At 37.7% G+C, this 20,855-nt stretch overlaps 1 protein-coding gene across 13 annotated transcripts in view; it reads left to right on the forward strand.

Annotated features, from left to right (window-relative positions):
• RPS6KC1 (ribosomal protein S6 kinase C1) overlaps positions 1 to 20,855 on the forward strand; it is a 237,492-nt gene that overhangs the window by 100,767 nt on the left and 115,870 nt on the right. For 8 of the 13 annotated variants that reach the window (XM_058275189.2, XM_058275192.2, XM_058275191.2 and 5 more), the window contains one exon: positions 12,071 to 12,433. The exons of 2 other annotated variants lie outside the window; for them this stretch is intronic. In XM_058275189.2, coding sequence (XP_058131172.1) covers positions 12,071 to 12,433 — 363 coding nt within the window. Of the gene's footprint in view, positions 1 to 10,958; positions 11,020 to 12,070; positions 12,434 to 20,855 lie in introns of all 13 variants that reach the window. 3 more of the 13 variants (XM_071207729.1, XM_071207724.1, XM_071207728.1) reach the window with 1 other exon arrangement.

A 20,855-nucleotide genomic window follows, 5' to 3' on the forward strand; every position in this document is an offset into this window, starting at 1 on the left:
TAACATGTTTTTTCACTAACTTTATTTGATATGAAGTGAGCAATTTGAGTCTATAACAGAGGTCAGCGAACTATAGGCCATGGACCAAATCTGGCCCACCACCTGTTTTTGTATGGCCTACAAAATAAGAATGATTTTTCTATTTTTAAATTGATTCCCCCCCCTTTATTAGAGAAGTTGTGGGTTTACAGATCAGTTGTGCATAAAATATGGGATTCCCATATACCACCTCACCACAAACACCTTGCTTTGGTGTGGAACATTTGTTACAATTTATGATAACACATTTTTATAAATTGTACTATTAAAGCTCATGGTTTAATTTAGGGTTCACTGTGTATTGTAGTTAAAAAAAATTTTTTTTTAATATATATGGAATTTACCATTTCTCCCCCTTAAATCATATTCAGATGTATTTTTCAGTGCTGTTAATTATATTCACAGTATTGTGCTACCATTACAACCATCCATTTCCAAAACCTTTCCTTCATTCCAATTAGGAACCCTGTACATTTTATTTAAGCCTTAACTTCCCATTTTCTCTCCATACCCTGTCCCCTAGTATCCTATATTCTAGACTCTTACTCTATGAGTTTGCTTATTCTATTTGTTTCAAATTGGTGAGTCATGTTATATTTGTCCTTTTGTGTCTGGCTTATTTCACTAAAGATGATGTCTTCAAGGTTCATTCATGTTGTTGCATGTATCAGGACTTCAGTCCTTTTTTATGACTAATATTCCATTGAACATATATACCACATTTTATTTATCCATTCGTCGATCGATGGGCATGTGGGTTGCTTCTATTCTTTCGCAGTTGAGAATAATGCCACTATGAGTATCAGTGTTTCAATATCTGTTTGAGCCTCTGCTTTCAATTCTTTTTGGGTATATACCTAGTAGTGGGATACTGGGTCATATTGTATTTCTATAATTAGCTTTCTGATGAACTGCCAAACTGTCTTCCACAGCAGCTGCACTATTTTACATTGCTACCAGCAATGAATGAATGTTCCTATTTCTCATCCTCTTCAACCAATACTAGTTATTCTGTTTTTGTTTTTTTTTTGTATGTTTTTGTTTTTAATAGCAGCCATTCTAATGGATATGGAATGGTATCTCATGTGGTTTTGATTTGTGCTTCCCTGATGACTAATGATGTTGAACATCTTTACATTTTGAATATTTTTTTTGTATATGTTCCCTGGAGAGATGTCTGTTCAGTTCTTTCCCCCATTTTAAAATTGAATTGTTTGTCTTTTTGTTGTTAAGTTGAAGGATTTCTTTATATACATTATATATTAATCCTTATTAATCCTTTATTGGATATATGGTTGCCAAGTATTTTCTCCCATTGTATAGGATGTCTTTTTACTTTCATGATAAAGTCGTTGAAGGAACAAAAGGTTTTGCTTACGATGAGTCCCATTTATGTGTTTTTTCTTTTGTTGTTTGGGCTTTGGGTGTAAAGTCTAAGAAACCATTACCTAACACAAAGTCCTGAAGATGCTGCCCTACATTTCTAATAGGAATTTGATAGTTCTGGTTCTTATATTTAGGTCTTTGATCCATTTTGAGTTGATTTTTGAATATGGTGTGAGACAGGGGTCCTCCTTTTTTGTTTGTTTGTTTTACAAATGGAGATCCAGTTTTACCAGCATTGTTTGTTGAAAAGAGTATTCTTCCCAATTTGTGGTCTTTGCCCCATTGTAAAATATCATTTGGCCATAGATGTGAGGGTTAACTTCAGTACTTTTGAATTAATTGAGACTTGTTTTGTGACCCAGCAGATGGTCTATCCTGGAGAATGTCCATTGTCCTCAAGAAGAATGTGTATTTGGTTTTTGTTGGGTGCATTGTTTGTATATGTCTGGTAGTTCTGGTTGGTTTAGGGTATCATTCAAGTCCTGTACTTCCTTATTGATCTTCTGACTAAGTGTTCTATCCATTACTGAGAGGTTTGTTAAAGTCTCCTGCTGTCAATGTAGAGCCGTCAATTTTTGCCTTCAAATCTGCCAGTATTTGCCTGATATATTGTTGTGGGAAAACAGTAAGGAACATCGTTTGAAGTTGAAACATTTCTGTAATGCAGACAAAGAGCGCCAGCTTAGGAACACCGGGCTTTGATTAGATGGAACACCATCTGGTCAGCATGAAAAAATGTTTGCGTGAGGAGGCATTTGAACTTTGTATGACCTGTATCTTATTATTGTAAATGTTGTCCCTGTCCTTTATTATAGTAAATAACAAACAGCTGCCTGTTAGTTCCTAAATAAATATGACGTGGAAACTAGGGTTGAGATTCTCAGTTTCAGAAGCTGTGAGTCCCCTGGTCCCATCTTTTTTTCCTCTCTTGTCTTTCTTTCTGTCCTTTTATTTCTTCAGTTCTGTGTTGCCTTCCCTTTGTGCAAACCTGTTGCTGAATTGGTCTTAGCAACTGGTGCCCATTGTGGGGCACGAAGGGAAGAAGAATCATTTCAAGCAAAATTAAAGGTGTTGTAACGGCATGGAGCCCTGAGTGGTTTAGAAGGCTTTCCAAGTCCTTGGTGACTAAGGACACTCTCGGGTATTCTAGCAGAGTTATGATGGGAAACGGAGAGAGTTCAACAAAATATAGCCTATATGTCTATGTCCTCAAACAACACCTCAAGACAGGAGGAGCCAGACCAGCGAGTCTTGTATTTTAGTACTTTTACAGATTATAGAAAAATGTTGCTCATGGTTCCCAGCAGTGGGAAGTTTAGAATTAGAAGACTGGGAAAGAGTAGGAAAAGAGTTTAAAAAGTTACATGTATAACGTGTTCCACTCCCTGTTACTATTTGGTCCACTTGGACGATTATTAAATCTGTTTTGGAACCTTTGCAAACAGAAGATGAGGAAGAGAAAAATGAGAAAGTGAGGAAGTTCCTCCCACTGGATTTTTTTTTTCCCAAATTCTACTCAATTTATTCATTTTTTAAAAAGATATTACATTAAAAAAATATGAGATCCCCATTCGCCCCCACCGCCCCCACCCCACCACTCCACCCCCAATAACACTCTCCTCCATCATCATGTCACATCCATTGCGTCTGGTGAGTACATCTCCAGGCATCGCTGCACCCCATGTCCTGTGTTCCACACCATAGCCCACACTTTCCCTCGTTCCATCCCCCACTGGATTTTTTGATGATACTAAAGTTATTTTGCCTTTAGTTCCTCCATTAACTGACTTTAGAAAGACACTTTTCCCCCTGCCAACACCTCTTCCCTCTCCTATGCCTGGAGACACTCAGCCAAAGTTGTCAGTTTTACAACAGGGCATTTTACAGGCTAGAAGGGAGGGTGACTTGGAGGCACTTCAAACGGCCTTTCTGGTCACTGTACGAGAAAGAGTAGTTCTTGGAGTGGATCCTCAAAATCTGAATGGAGTTTATGAGTTCATTCATGAATCCTTCCCATGTAAAATTTTGAAAGAGTTAAAAGTAGGAGTGCAACAATATGGTCCAAGTTCTCCTTTTACCTATGGTATGGTGCAGGGGCTGGCTGAAGGCTCTAGGCTGATCCCAGCTGACTGGTGTGTATTAGCATGCATCACCCTAGGGTCTGGAGAGTTTTTACAATTCAAAACTTGGTGTACAGATCATGCAGAGACTCAGGCTGCTCATAATAGAGCCCATAACATCCCCATTTCACTTAGTGAGGGTGGGGAATTGGGCGGGAGTGGATAAGCAATTAACAATGAATGATCAAGCCATTGCACAGGTCTGTCACTGTTGCTTAAGGGTCTAGGAAAAAATTGAGGCTAAAGGCCAGCCTCTGGTATCATTTCAAAAAACATTACAAGGACCTAAAAAAGCTTATCCTGACTTTATCGCTCGGTTACAAGAGGCTACCGAAAAACAGGTCAATAATTTAGAAGCTGCTGATACTATTTTGCAGCTAATGGCTTATGAAAAACTAAGAAAATTCCTACCCCTGGATTTTCGGCTCAGCAAACTGAATTAATAGCAGTACTTACTGCTTTGCAAGACATACCAGAGTCCATAAACATCCTTTCAGACTTGGTGTATGTCGTCCAGGTTACTCAATTGATTGAAACAACTCTTATCTAACCTAATGTAAATCAGCTTCTTTATAAGCTTTTTCACAAACTTCACCAGATAATCAGAAATAGAAAAAGTCCATTTTTTTAATCACTCACATTCGATCTCATTCAAATTTACCTGGACCATTAGTACAAGGCAGTGATGCCGCCGATAAATTAGTCACTCCTGTTTCACAAGAAGCTATTCATTTTCACAGTCTACCCATATAAATGCGTTCAGCCTCAAAGCTTGTTTTCCTTTAACATGGATACAAGCTAGGGACATCGTTCAAACTTGTCCATAATATGTCAAATTCATAATAACCCAAAACTGTTGGAACCTGGAGTAAATCCCCATGGTTTAACTGCTAACTCACTGTGGCAAATAGATGTAACTCATATCTCCTCCTTTGGAAAATTATATTATGTTAATGTCTCTGTAGGTACTTATTCAGGATTCATTTGGGCTACAGCTCAGATGGGAGAAACTGCTTGACACGTAAGGCAGCATTTGTTAGCTTGCTTTGCTGTAATGGAACTTCCCTAGTCTCTAAAAGCAAATAATACTCCTGCTTATACCAGTGTCTCCCTTAAAAGACTTCTAGATACTTGGACTATTTCACATATTACGGGACTTCTGTATAACCCCCAAGGGCAAGCTATTGTGGAACAAGCAAATCAAACCCTTAAACTCATGTTACAAAAACAAAAAGGGGGAGACAAGGAAACACTGCAGGTGCAGTTACATAAAGCGCTATTCACTCTTAATTTTCTTATCTGTGGAACCACCCTGGAAGGGACAGCAGCTGAAAAGCATTTCCAAAATAAATAGAAAACTCAAACCCAAACTCTGTTTGAAAAACCTTTTATTTGGTCGAGTGATCCACTAACTCATGAATGATCAACAGGGAAGCTGTTAACTTGGGGACGAGGGTATGCTTGTGTTTCGCCAGGAGATGAACGTCCTATGTGGGACCAGCTCATTGAATAAAACCATATCATGAACACCAAAAGACAATGAAAGTTCCTGTGGAACCCAGAACCTCCGGTCATGCAGATGGAGAGATTGATGCTGGAAACTACACGGCTGGGTCCCACTCTGAAGACCAGAGCAGCTTCACACCCCCCTCCCCCACATGGGGGCAAATTAAATGTCTGAGTCAAGAAGCTGAACAATAGTTGGAAAAGGAGAAATTGCCAGTTACTTCTCCTAATTTGCTGGTACCTATGCTCACCATAGTAACAGCAACCTTCTCAGATGCACGCAAACAAATCCTTTGGGGTATGAAGCAGCAAGAAATGGCCAGATGTGTCATCATTGCTTTGCAAAAACAAAAAGGGGAAATTGTTGTGGGAAAATAGTAAGGAACTTGGTTTGAAGTTGAAACATTTCCCTAACGCAGACGAAGAGTGCCAGCTTAGGAACTCTGGACCTTCAGCATGAAAAAATGTTTGCCTGAGGAGGCATTTGAACTTTGTATGACCTGTACCTTATTATTGTAAATGTTGCACCTGTCCCTTATTATAGTAAATAACAAACAGCTGCTTGTTAGTTCCTAAATAAATAAGATGTGGAAACTAGGGTTGAGACTCAATTTCAGAAGCTGTGAGTTCCCTGGTCCCATCTTTTTTTCCTCTCCTGTCTTTCTTTCTGTCCTTTTATTTCTTCAGTTCTGCATTGCCTTCCCTTCGTGCAAACCTATTGCTGAGCTGGTCTCAGCAATATATTTTGGGGCTCTGCTGTTAGGTGGAAATAAATTTATAATTGTAACATTTTCCTGTTGAATTGTCCCCTTTATTAGTATGTAATGACCATCTTTGTCCCTCTTAACTGCTTTTGACTTAATATTGTGTCTGATATTATTAATTCTATAGCCAGCCTAGCTTCTTTTGGTTACTGCTTGCATGGTATATATTTTCCATCCTTTCACCATCAAACTACTGTTATCTTTGACTTTAAGGTGAGTCTCTTGAAGACAGCCTATCGTAGGGGTCATGCTTTTTAATCCAGTCTGCCAATCTCTGCCTTTTGACTGGAGAGTTTAATCCATTTACATTTAAAGTCACTAATGATAATGATAATATAGGTCTATCTTTTGCCAATAGTCCTTGTAAATCTTGTATTTTTTGTCCCTATCTTTCATTAAAGCCTTTTTTTAATATTTATTTGCTTTCTTGTGTTGTCCCATATTGAGTGCTTTCTCATTTCTATATGGATATATTTTTTGTCTGTTTTCCATTTGGGTATCAGAGGGTTAAATTTTTTTTTTTTTTAAAGATTTATTTTTATTTATTTAATTCCCCTCCCCTCCCCCGGTTGTCTGTTTTCTGTGTCTTTTTGCTGCGTCTTGTTTCTCTGTCCGCTTCTGTTGTCGTCAGCGGCACGGGAAGTGTGGGCGGCGCCATTCCTCGGCAGGCTGCTCCCTCCTTCGCGCTGGGCGGCTCTCCTTATGGGTGCACTCCTTGCGCGTGGGGCTCCCCTACGCGGGGGATACCCCTGTGTGGCAGGGCACTCCTTGCGCGCATCAGCACTGCGCATGGGTCAGCTCCACACGGGTCAAGGAGGCCCAGGGCTTGAACCGCGGACCTCCCATGTGGTAGACGGATGCCCTAACCACTGGGCCAAAGTCCGTTTCCCCAGAGCGTTAAATTTAATATCCTCAGTATATAACAGTTTGGTTTGTTACCACCTTAACTTAAGTAGCATGCACATATACTTCTCATATACCCTTCTGTTTTCTCATCATTTTTTGGGTACTTTTTACCACTTATATCTTGGTACATTGTATATTGAAAAATATAGATTTATCATTACTTTTTATGCCTTTGCATTTTTAGCACCTGTAGGAAATAAGATGTGGAGTTACATACCAAAAGTACAATACTGGCATTTATAATTATCCAAATTATTACTTTTACTGCAGGTCTTTATTTCTTTATGTTATTGTGAACCACTGTCTAGTGCCCTTTCATTTCAGTCTCAAGAACTCCCTTTAGCATTGATTGGGCAAGCCCAGTGGTGATGTACTCCCTCAGCTTTTGTTTTTCTGAGAATATCTTAATCTCTGCATTATTTTTGAAAGAGAATCTTTGCTGGTTATACAGTTCTTGGCTGGCAGTTGTTTTCTTTTAGCACTTTATTTCAACTCACTGCCTTCTCACTTCTATGATTTCTGATGAGAATTTGGCACTCAGTTTATTGGGATACCCCTGTATGTAACACTTTGCTTTTCTCTTGCAGGTTTCAGAATTCTTGTATTTTAGATGAGATAGTGTAATCAATACATGACAGGGTGTATTTTTCTTCTTGCTTATCCTATTTGGTGTTCTCTGAACTTCTTGGATGTGCATATTTGCATCTTTTGCTTAGTTTACAAAATTCTCTTTTATTATATCTTTGACTATTCCTTTTGCCTCTTTCTTTCTTTTTTTCTTTCTTTCTTTCTTTCTTCTCCTTCTAGGACTTCTCTAATGAATATGCTGGTATGCTTGATAGTGTCCCATGGCTGTCTTAGGCTGTTTTGGCTTTTAATGTTTCATTTTTCTTTCTGCTCTTCAGAGTGGCTCATTTCAAGTTTGACATTTCTAAGTTCACTGATTCTTTCTTCTACCAGCTCCATACTGCTCTTGAAACCCTCCTTGGAATTTTTCATTTCAGTGGCTGTGGTTTTCAGCTTTAGTAGTTCTGTTTGGTCCTTTTTAAAATTTTTTATCTTTTTGCTTAGAGTCTCATATTAGTCATTCCTTGTTTTCCTGATATCTTGTAATTCTTTCCCTATACCTCTTTCATCTCATTAAACATTTTTAAGATCATTTTTTAAAAAGGCTTTGTTTTGTATGTCCATAATCTTGTCTTTTTCCCTGGTGTTTTCTATATTTTTATCCTTCCTTTAGATTGGCCATCATCTTCTGTTTCTTTGTCTGGGTCTCTTTTGTTGCATACTGTACATTTTAGTATTCTAAAATGTTAACTCTGGTATATACTCCTTCGTATGTCTGTCTACTGATTTCATAACCAAGTGTCAATCTCTGATAAGATAGAGGTTTTCTTTAGCTTCAGTCCTTCTACCAGGAAGGTCTGCCGAAGGCAAATGCAGTTTATGAAGTTTTTTCTGTCTTACTGAGCCTCTGTCTTGTCCTGGGCTATTGCTAGTTGTTTTGGAGTTCCCCAGTTTACAGAATTTGGTTGTCTTCTCTGTTTTCCAAGGACAAACCTCCCTTTTCCTGGTATCTGAAGTTGGCAGACCTTTGTCCCAGACTTTCTGCTTCTATAGTTTTTTTATGTTCCTTTTGTTGTCTCATGCTACTTTTGCCTGGAGGGCAAATTCTAGGAAGTGGGGAACCCCTAGCAGGACTTTTCCATGGCAGTCTTTCCCAGCCAAAACAAGACCAGAGTCCCATGAAGGGGATGCAGACCAGTTCCAAAGTTCCCTGTGGAGTGGGTTAGAAAGGGGCCAGACACTTCTCCAGTGGCTCCCTTACATTGAGCTTTCCTGGCCTGCCCTGTAAGTACAGCCCTTTAGCTCACTTTGCCTTGCATCCCTGAAGAAGCCCTGTGTCTTTAAATCTCCACTGTCTCTGCTTCTGTCTTGGGAGGGTTGATACAATGGTTGTCCTCAGTGTTGGAACTCATGATTCAAATTCGCTGATCAAAAGTTGTGATTGGTGATTTGCCATGCACATCACTGTTCTTGGGGAAGAGGATTTTTATGTCCCTTACTGTTACCAATTGCTAGCCAGGACTGGACCTCGCAGCAGCCTGCTGCAAGAGTGGAGGATGGGTGCCAGTAGCTGCTGTGTGGAGGGAGCCTGTCTGGAGTTCTTTACTGTAATTTACCATCCTCTTCCTCCCCCCCTTTCCTGGATGCTGTACAATGTTCTTCTAGCCTCTGGAGTTTCAAATTTGCTGTTTCAGACAGTTTAATAGTTTTAGCCTGTTTAATAGTTTTTTTGGTGGAAGGACTGTCTTGGAGTTCCCTACACTAACAACTTCACCAGAGGGCTTATGTTTTAAGTGGCTGAAAAAATCAAAAGAAAAGTAATATTTTGTGACATGCTAAAATTATAAGAAATTTATACTTCAGTGTCACAAGTTTTATTGGAACGCAGCTGTACTCATGCTTTTATATATTTATTATGACTGATTTTATGCTACACCAGCAGAGCTTAGTAGTTGTGCAGACTATGTGGCCTGCAATTGCTGAAATATTTGCTCTGTGGACCTTAATAGAAAAAAAATGTGCTGACTTCTGATCTAGAATTGTATTGTCCAATCTCCCTTTAATTTTGACTTGGTATGTGTTTTGAAGAAATCATTCTCTCAATGTATTTTCTTTCCTGAGAAGCTTGGCAATCATTATTTAATGTAATGATCTCAGTTTTGTCCCCAAACCTATTTTCTGCATACCCCTATCATCATTTTATTTAATGATATCAATCAGTGGCTCTCAAAGTGTGATCTTCATACCTCCCTGGGCACCCCTGACCCCTTTGCAGATCCAAGGTGGAAACTATTTTGAAAATAATTCTAGGACATTATTTGGCTCTTTCCCTGTGTTGACCTTTCCACTGATTGTGTAAAACAGTGTGCCTCAGCATGAATCATGACAAATTGTACCAGTAATCATTGCACATACTTTTAATAAAACCAGTGCTAACTTCACTTAAGAATTATTTCTTCTATTAAATCTTAACCTTTCAGTACATATCTTTTTTTTTTTTAAATTAAAGATGTTGTATGTTTACAAAAATATCATTCAGAGAGTATAGTTCCCATATATTCCTTTCACACAGTTTTCCTTGTCATTAACACTGTTTTTCTCTTACCATTAACACTTTATATTAGGGTGCTACCTTTGTGACAGTTGTAGAAGCAGTATTATAATTATACTGTTAACTATAGTCCATTATTTGCTCTAGTGTTCACTGTTTATCTTGTACTTATGGTTTGTTTTTTAAAATTTTTATTCTAGTAACATATATAGACCTTAAAATTTCCCCTTTTAATCATATTCAAATGTATAATTCAGTAGAGTTAATTACATGTAGAATGTTGTGCTACCATCACCACTATCCATTTCCAAAACTTTTCCATCACTCCAAACAGAAACTCTAGTATATGTCTTTTTATTTTCTGCGTGATGAAATGTGAAGAATGCATAAAGCGTTTCTGAATTGCCAGGGTTGTTTTGAGGACAAGTGCAGGCATAGTTATTTGAGCCATGAGCTGAACTACCTGCTTTTTTCATGGAGCAGTATTTTGACTAGAGAGACTGATGTGAATTGTATGCTGAAGGTGGTTAAAATGGTTAATGTTATGTTTTGTATGTGTTATCACACACGCACACACACAAAGAATGACTGACAGATGAGCTGACTGACAAACTACTGTTATTCAGATTTGGGTGCTTGGCATATATTTTCTAAATAGTAAATGAAACTTTCAGTGAAAACAGCTGCAATAGTTGTTCCCAGTGGTAAAATTGAAGCTTTTGGTAAATTAGCATTTTGGTAAACTTCTGTCTTCTCCTTTTGGCTTGGCAGTTTCATGTTACTTAAACAATTTTCTTATGAGATTGATGGTCATATTGTATAATGAAATGTGTCAGTATTTGCAAGGTCTGCATATCTGAGGGAACCAGTATTTTCAAAATGATCACTGTGTGATAAAAATTTATAAATGGGTAAAGATCCTTTCAAAGTGCAAGAAAGATAAATGATTTTAACATGGCAGAGTATGAAATTTTCTTTGATAGGAATTTGTATTCCATATTGCAACTAAGTTTTAAAAAACTGCCACTCGTTGAGTTTGGTGTAGTATGAAAGAAAAATATCCACAGTTATCTGAAAGGGTTACTAAAATACTCATCCCCTTTTCAATTATTTATCTAGTTGACCTTTTCTTCATATCCTTCAGCCAGTACCACACACGGTAACAGATTGAGTACAGAAGGTGAGATGAGATTCTATCCATCTTTTATTAAGCCACAGATTGTAAATTTTATAATTTATATTTGCAGTTATATTACGGGATTTGCAAAAACAAAGCAGTGGCACTTCTCACTAAATAATTTTGTTTTGGAAAATATAATTTTTCATAGAATTATGTTTATATATAATTTTTATTTTAAGATGAATTAATATTTCTTTTTAAGAGTATAAAGGGGGTTCCTGAGATCAAAATTTTGATAACTATTATTGTAGCTCATGTTCATTTACCATGAAGTCAGTTTTATATGAAGTAATTTTCATTGCTTAATATTTCAAATGCATCTGTTATTCATTTTCTGTCAGAAAACTAAGATGCAAATACAGATCAAAGTTCTCTCCAGAAGCTTGTGGAGGAGACTGCAGCAATGAAAATTTCTAAAAATTCAGCCCTTTAGAAAACTAAATATCATACATCTTCCAGATAAGGTTGCTTCCCTAAAAGTACACCTGTGAAGGTGATAATAGTTGTACAATTATTCTGTAGTTGTTTTACCACAGTAGTTACAATTTAATGATGTCTGTTATGCTTTATATGCATTAACTCTGTTCTTTGTTCAAAGCCCTGTGTGAGATAGAGTAATATTAAGTAAACTTGCTGTTGGCTACACAGTAAAGATTTTGAGCTGAATTCAAGCTTTTTTGTTGTTCTCCAAAGCTTATACTTGTTTTCCTTTATCATAATGCTGTTGTTTACAGCAACTGAATATATAACAACAACTTTTTATAAACATTTATAAGATCTTATGGTTAAGATTCTTTTTGACCATAAGGCTAGATAAAGATGTCTTCAGTTTTAGTTTGAAATAAGGCAAGTAGATTATATTCCAGAGCTATAGAGAAGGCAAAAATTAATGAACTAAGTTGAAACAAGTTGCTAGACATGGACTTCCACCAGTAAATTATAACTTTCATCACTGAATTGGTTAGTATTAAAAAAATTAGTCAGCCTGATTTGTATTATTTTGACTAATTCTCAATTTAATATCTCTTTACTATTGTGATCATATTTCTAGGCTTCTCCAGTGACAGTGATCTGATATCTCTTACTGTTGATGTGGATTCTCTTGCTGAGTTAGATGATGGAATGGCTTCCAATCAAAACTCTCCTCTTAGAACTTTTGGTCTCAATCTTTCTTCGGATTCGTCAGCACTAGGGGCTGTTGCTTCTGACAGTGACCAGAATAAAGCAGAAGAACAACGGGAAAGTCGTACGCTCTTTCCTGGCAGTTTAAAACCCAAGTTTGGCAAGAAAGATTATTTGGAGAAAGCAGGAGAATTAATAAAGCTGGCTTTAAAAAAGGAAGAGGAAGAAGATTATGAAGCTGCTTCTGATTTTTATAGGAAGGGAGTTGATTTACTCCTAGAAGGTGTTCAAGGTACAATTTTATCTATATTAATGTGTCTTGGCATTTTCTTATGTTGCTATCTGGAAAAAAAATCTATGTAATTGTATCTTCTATATAATCCTATATAGAAACAATATTGAAAAAGTGAAAGAAATGACATGCTTAAATGACCTATATGGACATTTACGTTTAGTTACATGAGGTTTAAGACAGTATCAGAAGTTTTTTTTTAACTCTTTACTTTGATCAGTTAATCTGTAAAAACAGTGTTTATTACTATTTTTTAATCAACAAGTCTCCAAGTGTCTTCCATGAATGTAATCTGTTTCTTCTGGCTTGGCTCCAGTGTTCACCATTCACAGCCTTCAGCTCTCTCAGCACTGTTTTCTAGCATGTTTACCCTTGATGGCCTGAAGAGACAAAAATGAAACGGGCTTTTAAACTGAGTGTAAAAGGCCCTTGGATTTGGTTACTATTCTGTCTTTTGTTAGTCGCAGTAATCCTTAGATAATTAACAGAGATATGGGGACATGTAGAGCTGAATGTAGCTAAGTGTTTATAAGTAAAGCTTACCTTTTTTTTTTTTTTTCAGCATTAGCTTTTGTTTTAGTCGTTTTTCTTGTAAAAGCAGTTGACTGTATAGATACAATAATCAAAGGCTTGATGTGACCTTCTTGCAGTGATTTTTCTTTCAGAAAATCATACTTCTCATCGTTGTTCTGTGGCCTTTGACCTGTCAGTACCATTCAAAACACATGGTTTCCTGTATTACTAACACTTGTTTAAGTACAGTACTCCTAACACTTTTTTTTAACTGCGGTACTTCCCACCCTCGTTATGCCTGGTGTCTTAGAGTCCAGAAGCCTTCTGTTTCACTTTTCCTAGAGTCTTTAATGAGGTGGCACATACCTGGCTGGATAGAGTAGAAGAGGGTGTAGGTGAGGAGGGTTCCTACCTGCTGCTGCTTCTTTTTTCCCCTTATTTATTTATTCACTTATTTATTTACTTAATCTTTTTTTTAAAGATACATAGATTACACAAAATGTTACATTAAAAAATATAAGAGGGTCCCACATACCCCACTCCCCTCACTCCCCACTTCTCCCATGTCGACAACTTCTTTCATTAATGTGGTACATTCATTGCATTTGATGAGTACATTTTGGAGCATTGCTACACAGCATAGATTATAGTTTATGTTGTAGTTTACGCTCTCCCCCAGTTCATTCACTGGGTTATGGCAGGATATATAATGTCCTGCATCTGTCCCTGTAGTATCATTCAGGACAACTCTAAGTCCTGAAAATACCCCAATATCACACCTCTGTTTCCCTCTCCCTGCTTTCAGCAACTCCTGTGGCCATTGTCTCCACATCAGTGATACAATTTCTTCCATTGCTAGAGTCACAATAATTCTATACTAGTATACCAGTAAGTCCACTCTAGTCCATATTTTATTCCTCCATCCTGAGGACCCTGGAATGGCGATGTTCACTCCACCTGTAAATTGAGAAGGGGCTTAGATCCCACATGGCTGGTGGATGGAATTCTCCTGCTTACAGCTGTAGACTCTCTTGGTTCCCTAGTTGTGGTAGCTGACCATCCTCACCTCCCTGTTAGCTGACCTTCTACCTGCTTCTTAATTAGGATTTTAACCAATTCTCTTGCACCCCCACTTTCATGGCTACCTATTGCCACCACTTCCTTAACTTTTGGATTGTTTTATAGTGCCATGTAAATCAGGCAGCTTTTTTGACTTTCTCAAGTCATTAACCACTCATCCATCTTCTTTGCAGCTTCTAAAATTTGTTGTTGCTATCTTTGCTTTTAATCTCTTTGCTCCTGTAGGATTTAGCCTTAAAAAAAATTCTTTTATTGCTATATTAATGGTGTTTCAGAGGGGAGCTTAGCTAAATGAATGTGTCCAGTTTACCATGACTGGAAATTCAGTTTCACATATGCTGCCTATTTTCACAGGCCTGGGGATATTTTTGTTTATTTTTTTGGTGGTTGTTATTGTCTTACTAAAATTGGTGATATAACCATTTGGAATCTGTTATAATGCAGTTTCAAATAATTGATTCTATTAATTTCCCTTTAATTTTATTTGTCGTCTTGTTACAGTTAATGTTTCTAAATGATAAACTAATTCTGAAGTGACTTGTCATCATGGTTTGACTGGTAAATCATTTTGATTCTAATTTTTTTTTTCGAATGGTTTCATAGTTCATTGTTTTTTGTTGTTGTTTGCTATGGAGCATTCTGATTTAAAGGCATGCTTTTTTTGTGCTTAACTCTCATTTTGGGCTGGAAGTTTAAAATGGGAATGAGTTACAAACAATCTGCTCTGATATTTTTTCCTTTTCTTTCCAAATAATTATGTGCTAAAACACCACTGGTGATTAATTGACATAAGATAAAATACAGTGGTCTGATAATTTTCTGTCTAAAAGTTATTTCCATTTAACCTCAGAACACTTTGTAATATTACCACTTGATGGCACCAGAAAATTAAAAATCTTTGCTTCAAAATGAAAAGTTTGAATGCATATCAGGGAATAACAAAGAATATATCATTTGATTAGTTGCTTTGCTGATTATGGTGGTGAATTATTTCTCCATTAGAGTTTGGTACCAAATATACTAAGCCTCTATCTTAAAGAATGCTACCATTTAAACATATTTCTCCTATTTAAGAAATATCTGTCTTTCTGAAACAGAAATTCTATTCCTGCCCTAAATTGCTTTTTTGTTACAAATGTGCCATAAATACAGTTATTAATTGAATAATTGTCTTTAAGTCCTTTATTGTTTTCTTAAAAATAATGTGATCAATTTTTATGGGAACCACAATCATAGAAGCCTTCTGTTTTGATCCCATTGGTTTTACGTTAGACTGTCAAATGTAAGGTCAGGGCAGTGCATCTGGTCCATGAATTCTATTTAAAAGTATAGCAGTCACCAACTAATGGACAGATGGACATTATCCTTTAATTTGGGGGAAATAGGGACTGTAGCATTTGAGCTTGATTTGACATTTATGAACAGGAGCGATGCATCCTTGGGGAAAGTTGGCTTCAGTGTGGCAAAGCATTACTGTAACTAATAGTACTTGTGAGCCATTTTTATTTAACTCTTGTTATAATAAGTGTTACCTGTAACCTTGGTTTGCATTGGTGTGTTTTATAATAAAATAATCACTTCTGAATACCTGATAATCCAGAGAAAAAATCTTTACTTTCAGAGCTAAAAAGGAGTGTTTTTTGTTGGGATTCTTATGGTTTGGCAAATTTATTAGCTAGCTTGAAGGAGTTTACCTGGGTTGTTAGTAGATCTGATAAAGATTGCCTGATGTTTTTCTTCCTTAAATGACATTTGCATAGCTGGACTAGATGCAAAACTTAATAGTTGCAGTTCTGCTTAGCCATCCAAGCAGAGAAAAATATACTCTGTTAGTGGTAACTTTGAATTCTCTTTTGAACCTGACACTTATTCAGTAACTTCACTTTAGAAATGGCTCCTGAAATTTAAGTTTCCCTCTACTCTTCTAAGCTCTCAAGTCTTCATGGAGTTAAGAGAGAAAATTCAAAAGTCAAGGTAGAAGGACTCAGCTTGATTCTTTGAAGAGAGTGTTGTAGTATATGTCATCTTTCCATTTTCCAGCTTGTTTACATACTGCTGGAAGTGACTGATAGGATTAATCTGTATTATTAACTTATTGGGCTTATTGGAATAGTTGTGATAATCTACAGTAACAAATGGATGACATAAAGGTATAAATGAAATGTTTAAATGACAACAACAATTTATCATCTATTACATACCTGTCATTGTACAAGGTATTTTTCTTACATTATTTTTAATCCTCAGAACTACTGTATAAACTGAACTATGGCTGGTCACACTGGGCTTTGTCTAAGGGCACCAAAATTTAAATGGTGCAAACATTTAATATAATGATTCTAAAAGCTTGGCACCTAGTAAGCAAGAATAATTATTTAAAACAGGATGCTACCAGATGGTGAGCATTGTTAGTAACACCCATCTGTGGGCTATATTATGAATTAGAGTTGATTTGAGGCTGGTTCTATATAACTTGTTCCAGGTGCCAAAATTGCTGGTTTGCCACGTTTGTAGGTAGATATTGTAACCCCCTTTTTATAGGTGGAGAAAACTAAGACTTACAAATTAAGCAGTTTGCACAAGGACATCCAAACTGGTAAGAGTTTGAGCCAGTATTTAAAACTAGGTCTTTCTGAGTCTAAATCTTGACTGCTTTCCACTATGTGGTGCTACTTCTCACATATTTTCTGCCTAATTAGATTAGCTTTTTAAACATGAAGAAGCAGCAAGTCTTTTTTGACATTTTAAGCAGAAGAGATGCTTCCGTGGGGCATCTCATCCCCATTTTAAACTCCCAACCCAAAAATGAGAGTTGAGACAAAACACAAAATGAATATTTCTTTAAGACCAGAATGTTCCACTAGCATATTCTAGTTATTTTATGCAACTAAGATCATAAAATATTTGTGCCTTTATGTTTGGCTTATTTCATTCAACGTGATGTCTTTAAGGTTCATCCATGTTGTAGCATGTATCAGAACTTCATTCCTTTTTAGGGCTGAATAATATTTCATTTTATGTATCTGTTACAATTTGTTTATCCTTTCATCTTTTGATGGAATCCTATGTTGCTTCCACCTTTTGGCTATTGTGAATGATGCTGTAACTGGGAGACATCTCTACTAGTTTTGGAAGTTGCTGCAAATCTAAAATTATTTCAAAGTAAAAGGTTTAAAAAACAACAGGGATAATTTTAAGTGGTTTTCCTTGTCTTTTTTTTTTATTTTGAAGATTTATTTATTTATTTTTCTCCCCCTCCCCCCACCCCGGTTCTGTTCTCTGTGTCTATTTGCTGCGTCTTCTTTGTCCACTTCTGTTGTTGTCAGCGGCACGGGAATCTGTGTCTCTTTTTGTTGCGTTATCTTGCTGTGTCAGCTCTCCGTGTGTGCGGCGCCATTCTTAGGCAGGCTTCACTTTCTTACTGGGCAGGCTGCACTTTCGCGCTGGGCAGTTCTCCTTACGGGGTGCACTCCTTGCACGTGGGGCTCCCCTACGCAGGGGACACCCCTGCGTGGCAGGGCACTCCTTGCGTGCGTCAGCACTGCGCGTGGGCCAGCTACACACGGGTCAAGGAGGACTGGGGTTTGAACTGCGGATCTCCCATGTGGTAGGCGGATGCCCTAACCACTGAGCCAAGTCCGCTTCCCCTTCCTTTGCTTTTAAAAATTTGTTTAAATTAAAAAAATTTTTAAATTTATTTCTCTCCCCTTCCCTCCCCGTTGTCTGCTCTGTGTCCATTCGCTGTGTGTTCTTCTGTGACCGCTTCTATCCTTATCAGTGGCACAGGAATCTGCGTTTCTTTTTGTTGCGTTATCTTGTGTCAGCTCTCCATGTGTGCAGCGCATTCCTGAGCAGGCTGCACTTTCGTTTGTGCTGGGCGGCTCTCCTTACGGGGCACACTCCTTGCACGTGGGGCTCCCCTACACGGGGGACACCCCTGCGTGGCATGGCACTCCTGGCGCGCATCAGCACTGCGCATGGGCCAGCTCCACACGGGTCAAGAAGGCCCGGGGCTTGAACCGCAGACCTCCCATGTGGTAGGCAGACGCCCTATCCATGGGCCTAGTCTGCTTCCCTTTCCTTGGCTTTTAATGATTGACAGATGTTTTTGATACTGCTAAATTTTTGTGTTTTTTAAAAAAATTTCTGAAGTTAGTGCTGAGTTTGTATGAATGAAAATTAGCTTCTGTGAATCTTTTGTTAGCTACAGGCTAACAAATTGTTATTTCTTTTTAAGAGTATAAAGGCTGTTCCTGAGATCAAAATTTTGATAACTATTATTGTAGCTAATGTTCATTTACCATGAAGTCTGTTTTATATGAAGTAACTTTCATTGCTTAATATTTCAATTGCATCTGTTATTCATTTTCTGTCAGAAAACTAAGGTGCAAATACAGATCAAAGTTCTCTCCAAAAGCTACCAGGCTAATACACCAGTGCTTCTTTTTTTTTTTTTAAAGATTTATTTATCTTCTCCCAACCCCCGCCCCCCCGGCCCCAGTTGTCTGCTCTCTGTGTCCATTTGCTGCTTGCTCTTTATCTGCTCCTGTTGTTGTCAGCGGCACGGAAATCTGTGTTTCTTTTTGTTGCATCATCTTGTGTCATCTTGCTGTGTCAGCTCTCCATGTGTGTGGCACCATTCCTGGGCAGGCTGCACTTTCTTTTGCACTGGGTGGCTCTCCTTACGGGGCGCACGCCTTGCGCGTGGGGCTCCCCTACGCGGGGGATACCCCTGTGTGGCAGGGCACTCCTTGCGCCCATCAGCACTGCGCATGGGCCAGCTCCACACGGGTCAAGGAGGCCCAGGGTTTGAACCGCGAACCTCCCATGCGGTAGGCAGACGCCCTAACCACTGGGCCAAGTCTTCTTCCCCACCAGTGCTTCTTAACCAGGGGTCCACCAACCCCCAAGGGATCTGTAGAAAAATTTCAGGGGCCTTTGAGTTTTGAATTGAAAAAAATCTACTTCATTAGATGTCCAACATGATATGCATGTTGCCTTGTCAAATACTACACCAGTTTAATGTTCTTATTCAAGATAATCAATAGTCTGCACATTGACATATCTTTAAAAAATAAAATCTAACTTTCATATATATATATTTTAGAGTGTGAAATATCTCATTAACAGTTTTTTTTTAAGGAATTATTTTATTTATTTTTACCCATCCCCTCATTGTTTGCACTCACTGTCTGTTGATTGTGTGCTTGTCTTCCCTTTTGGAGGCACAGAAAACTGAACCTGAGACCTCCCATGTGGGAGGGAGGCATGTAATCACTTGAGCCACCTCTGCTCCCTTCTTTGTTGTGCTGTCATTATATTTTCCTCCTTGTGTCTCTTGTTTCATCATCCTTTTGCATCATATTGCCACGCCAACCCATTGCGTCAGCTTGCTGTCTTGCTCTTCTTTAGGAGGCACTGGGAACAGAAACCAGGACCTCCCATGTGGTGGGCGGTAGCTCAATTGCTTGAGCCACATCCGCTTCCCTCCTATATTTTTGATGTATTATGTTATTTAATGTGTTAAGAAAGGACATATGTATAGTGTTATATCATACTTTAACTGTATTTCAATTTATATAGCTGATTTCCTTTGTAATTTTATTTTATGCATTTAAAAACATTATTCTTGTGGTGATGTGTTGGTGTGGGTGAGATATATTTATTAAATAACACACAGTATAGTGTAGACTTAGTATGATTTCTATTTTGATGTAGCATGTTCTGACTGCAGTGGATAACTGCCTGCAAAAAGGTTGGTAAGGATGGTGGAGATGGTTGTATGACGCCGTTGGAAAGCTTGAATTTCTAAATATTTGCCAAAAATGACCATTTGAACAGATGTTGAACCATGTTAGGTTATCAGGTGTTGAAATTATGGGGAAGTTGTTAAACATATCTTCGAATAATCCTAAAATTTAATTTAAAGACATTTCAATGTTGAGTGCCATAAACTGTCTGCAGCAAAATTCTGAGAAGGGGTCTGTGGTTTTCACTGGACTGGCAAAGGGGTCTGTGGAACAAAAAACGTTAAGAACCCCTTGGTGGGAGCAGAGGTGGCTCAAGTGATTGGGCGTATCTCTCCCACATGGGCGGTCCTGGGTTCAGTTCCTCGTGCCTCCTAATAAGAAGATGTGTACCCAAGGAACAGACAAAGAGAGCAGACAGGAAGTGCAGATCAACGAGGTGGGGGGAGAAATAAATAGGTAAAATCTTGGTAAAAAAAAAAAAAGAATCCCTTCGTTAGACTGTTTTCAAAGAAGTTGAGAAACATTAATTAAGTACAACCTGAAGAGGAATCTGCTGAGATGTATTGCAGCTGCAGAAATATGTGTAGAATGGAAAAAAGTTTCCTTGGGCAAATTTACAAAACTTGAGAAAGTGTTAAGTTTTAATTTTTTATTATGGTAAAATATACAAAACACAAGATTTCCAGTTTTAACCACTTCCATGTACAGTTCAGTGATATTAATTCATTCACAAAATTTTGCTATTACTGCTGCCAACTACTACCAAAACTTTTTCATCTCCTCAAACAGAATCTTAACCCATTAAACAGTAACTCCCCTTCTCTCCTTCTCTACATTGCCCCAATTTCCAAGAACCTGTACTCTACTTTCTGTCTCTATGAATTTGCTTATTCTAGGTAGTTCATATGAGAAATCATACAGTATTTGTCCTTTTATGTCAAAAGGCATTTTTCTTTTTAAACATTTATTTGAGAAGTTGTGGGTATACAGAAAAATTATGCATAAATTATAAGTTCCATATACCATCCTATTGTTAATACTTTCATGATTATGGTTCATTTGTTACAATTGATGAAAGC

The sequence above is a fragment of the Dasypus novemcinctus genome, chromosome 13, assembly GCF_030445035.2.
Source record: "Dasypus novemcinctus isolate mDasNov1 chromosome 13, mDasNov1.1.hap2, whole genome shotgun sequence".
Lineage (NCBI taxonomy): Eukaryota > Metazoa > Chordata > Mammalia > Cingulata > Dasypodidae > Dasypus > Dasypus novemcinctus.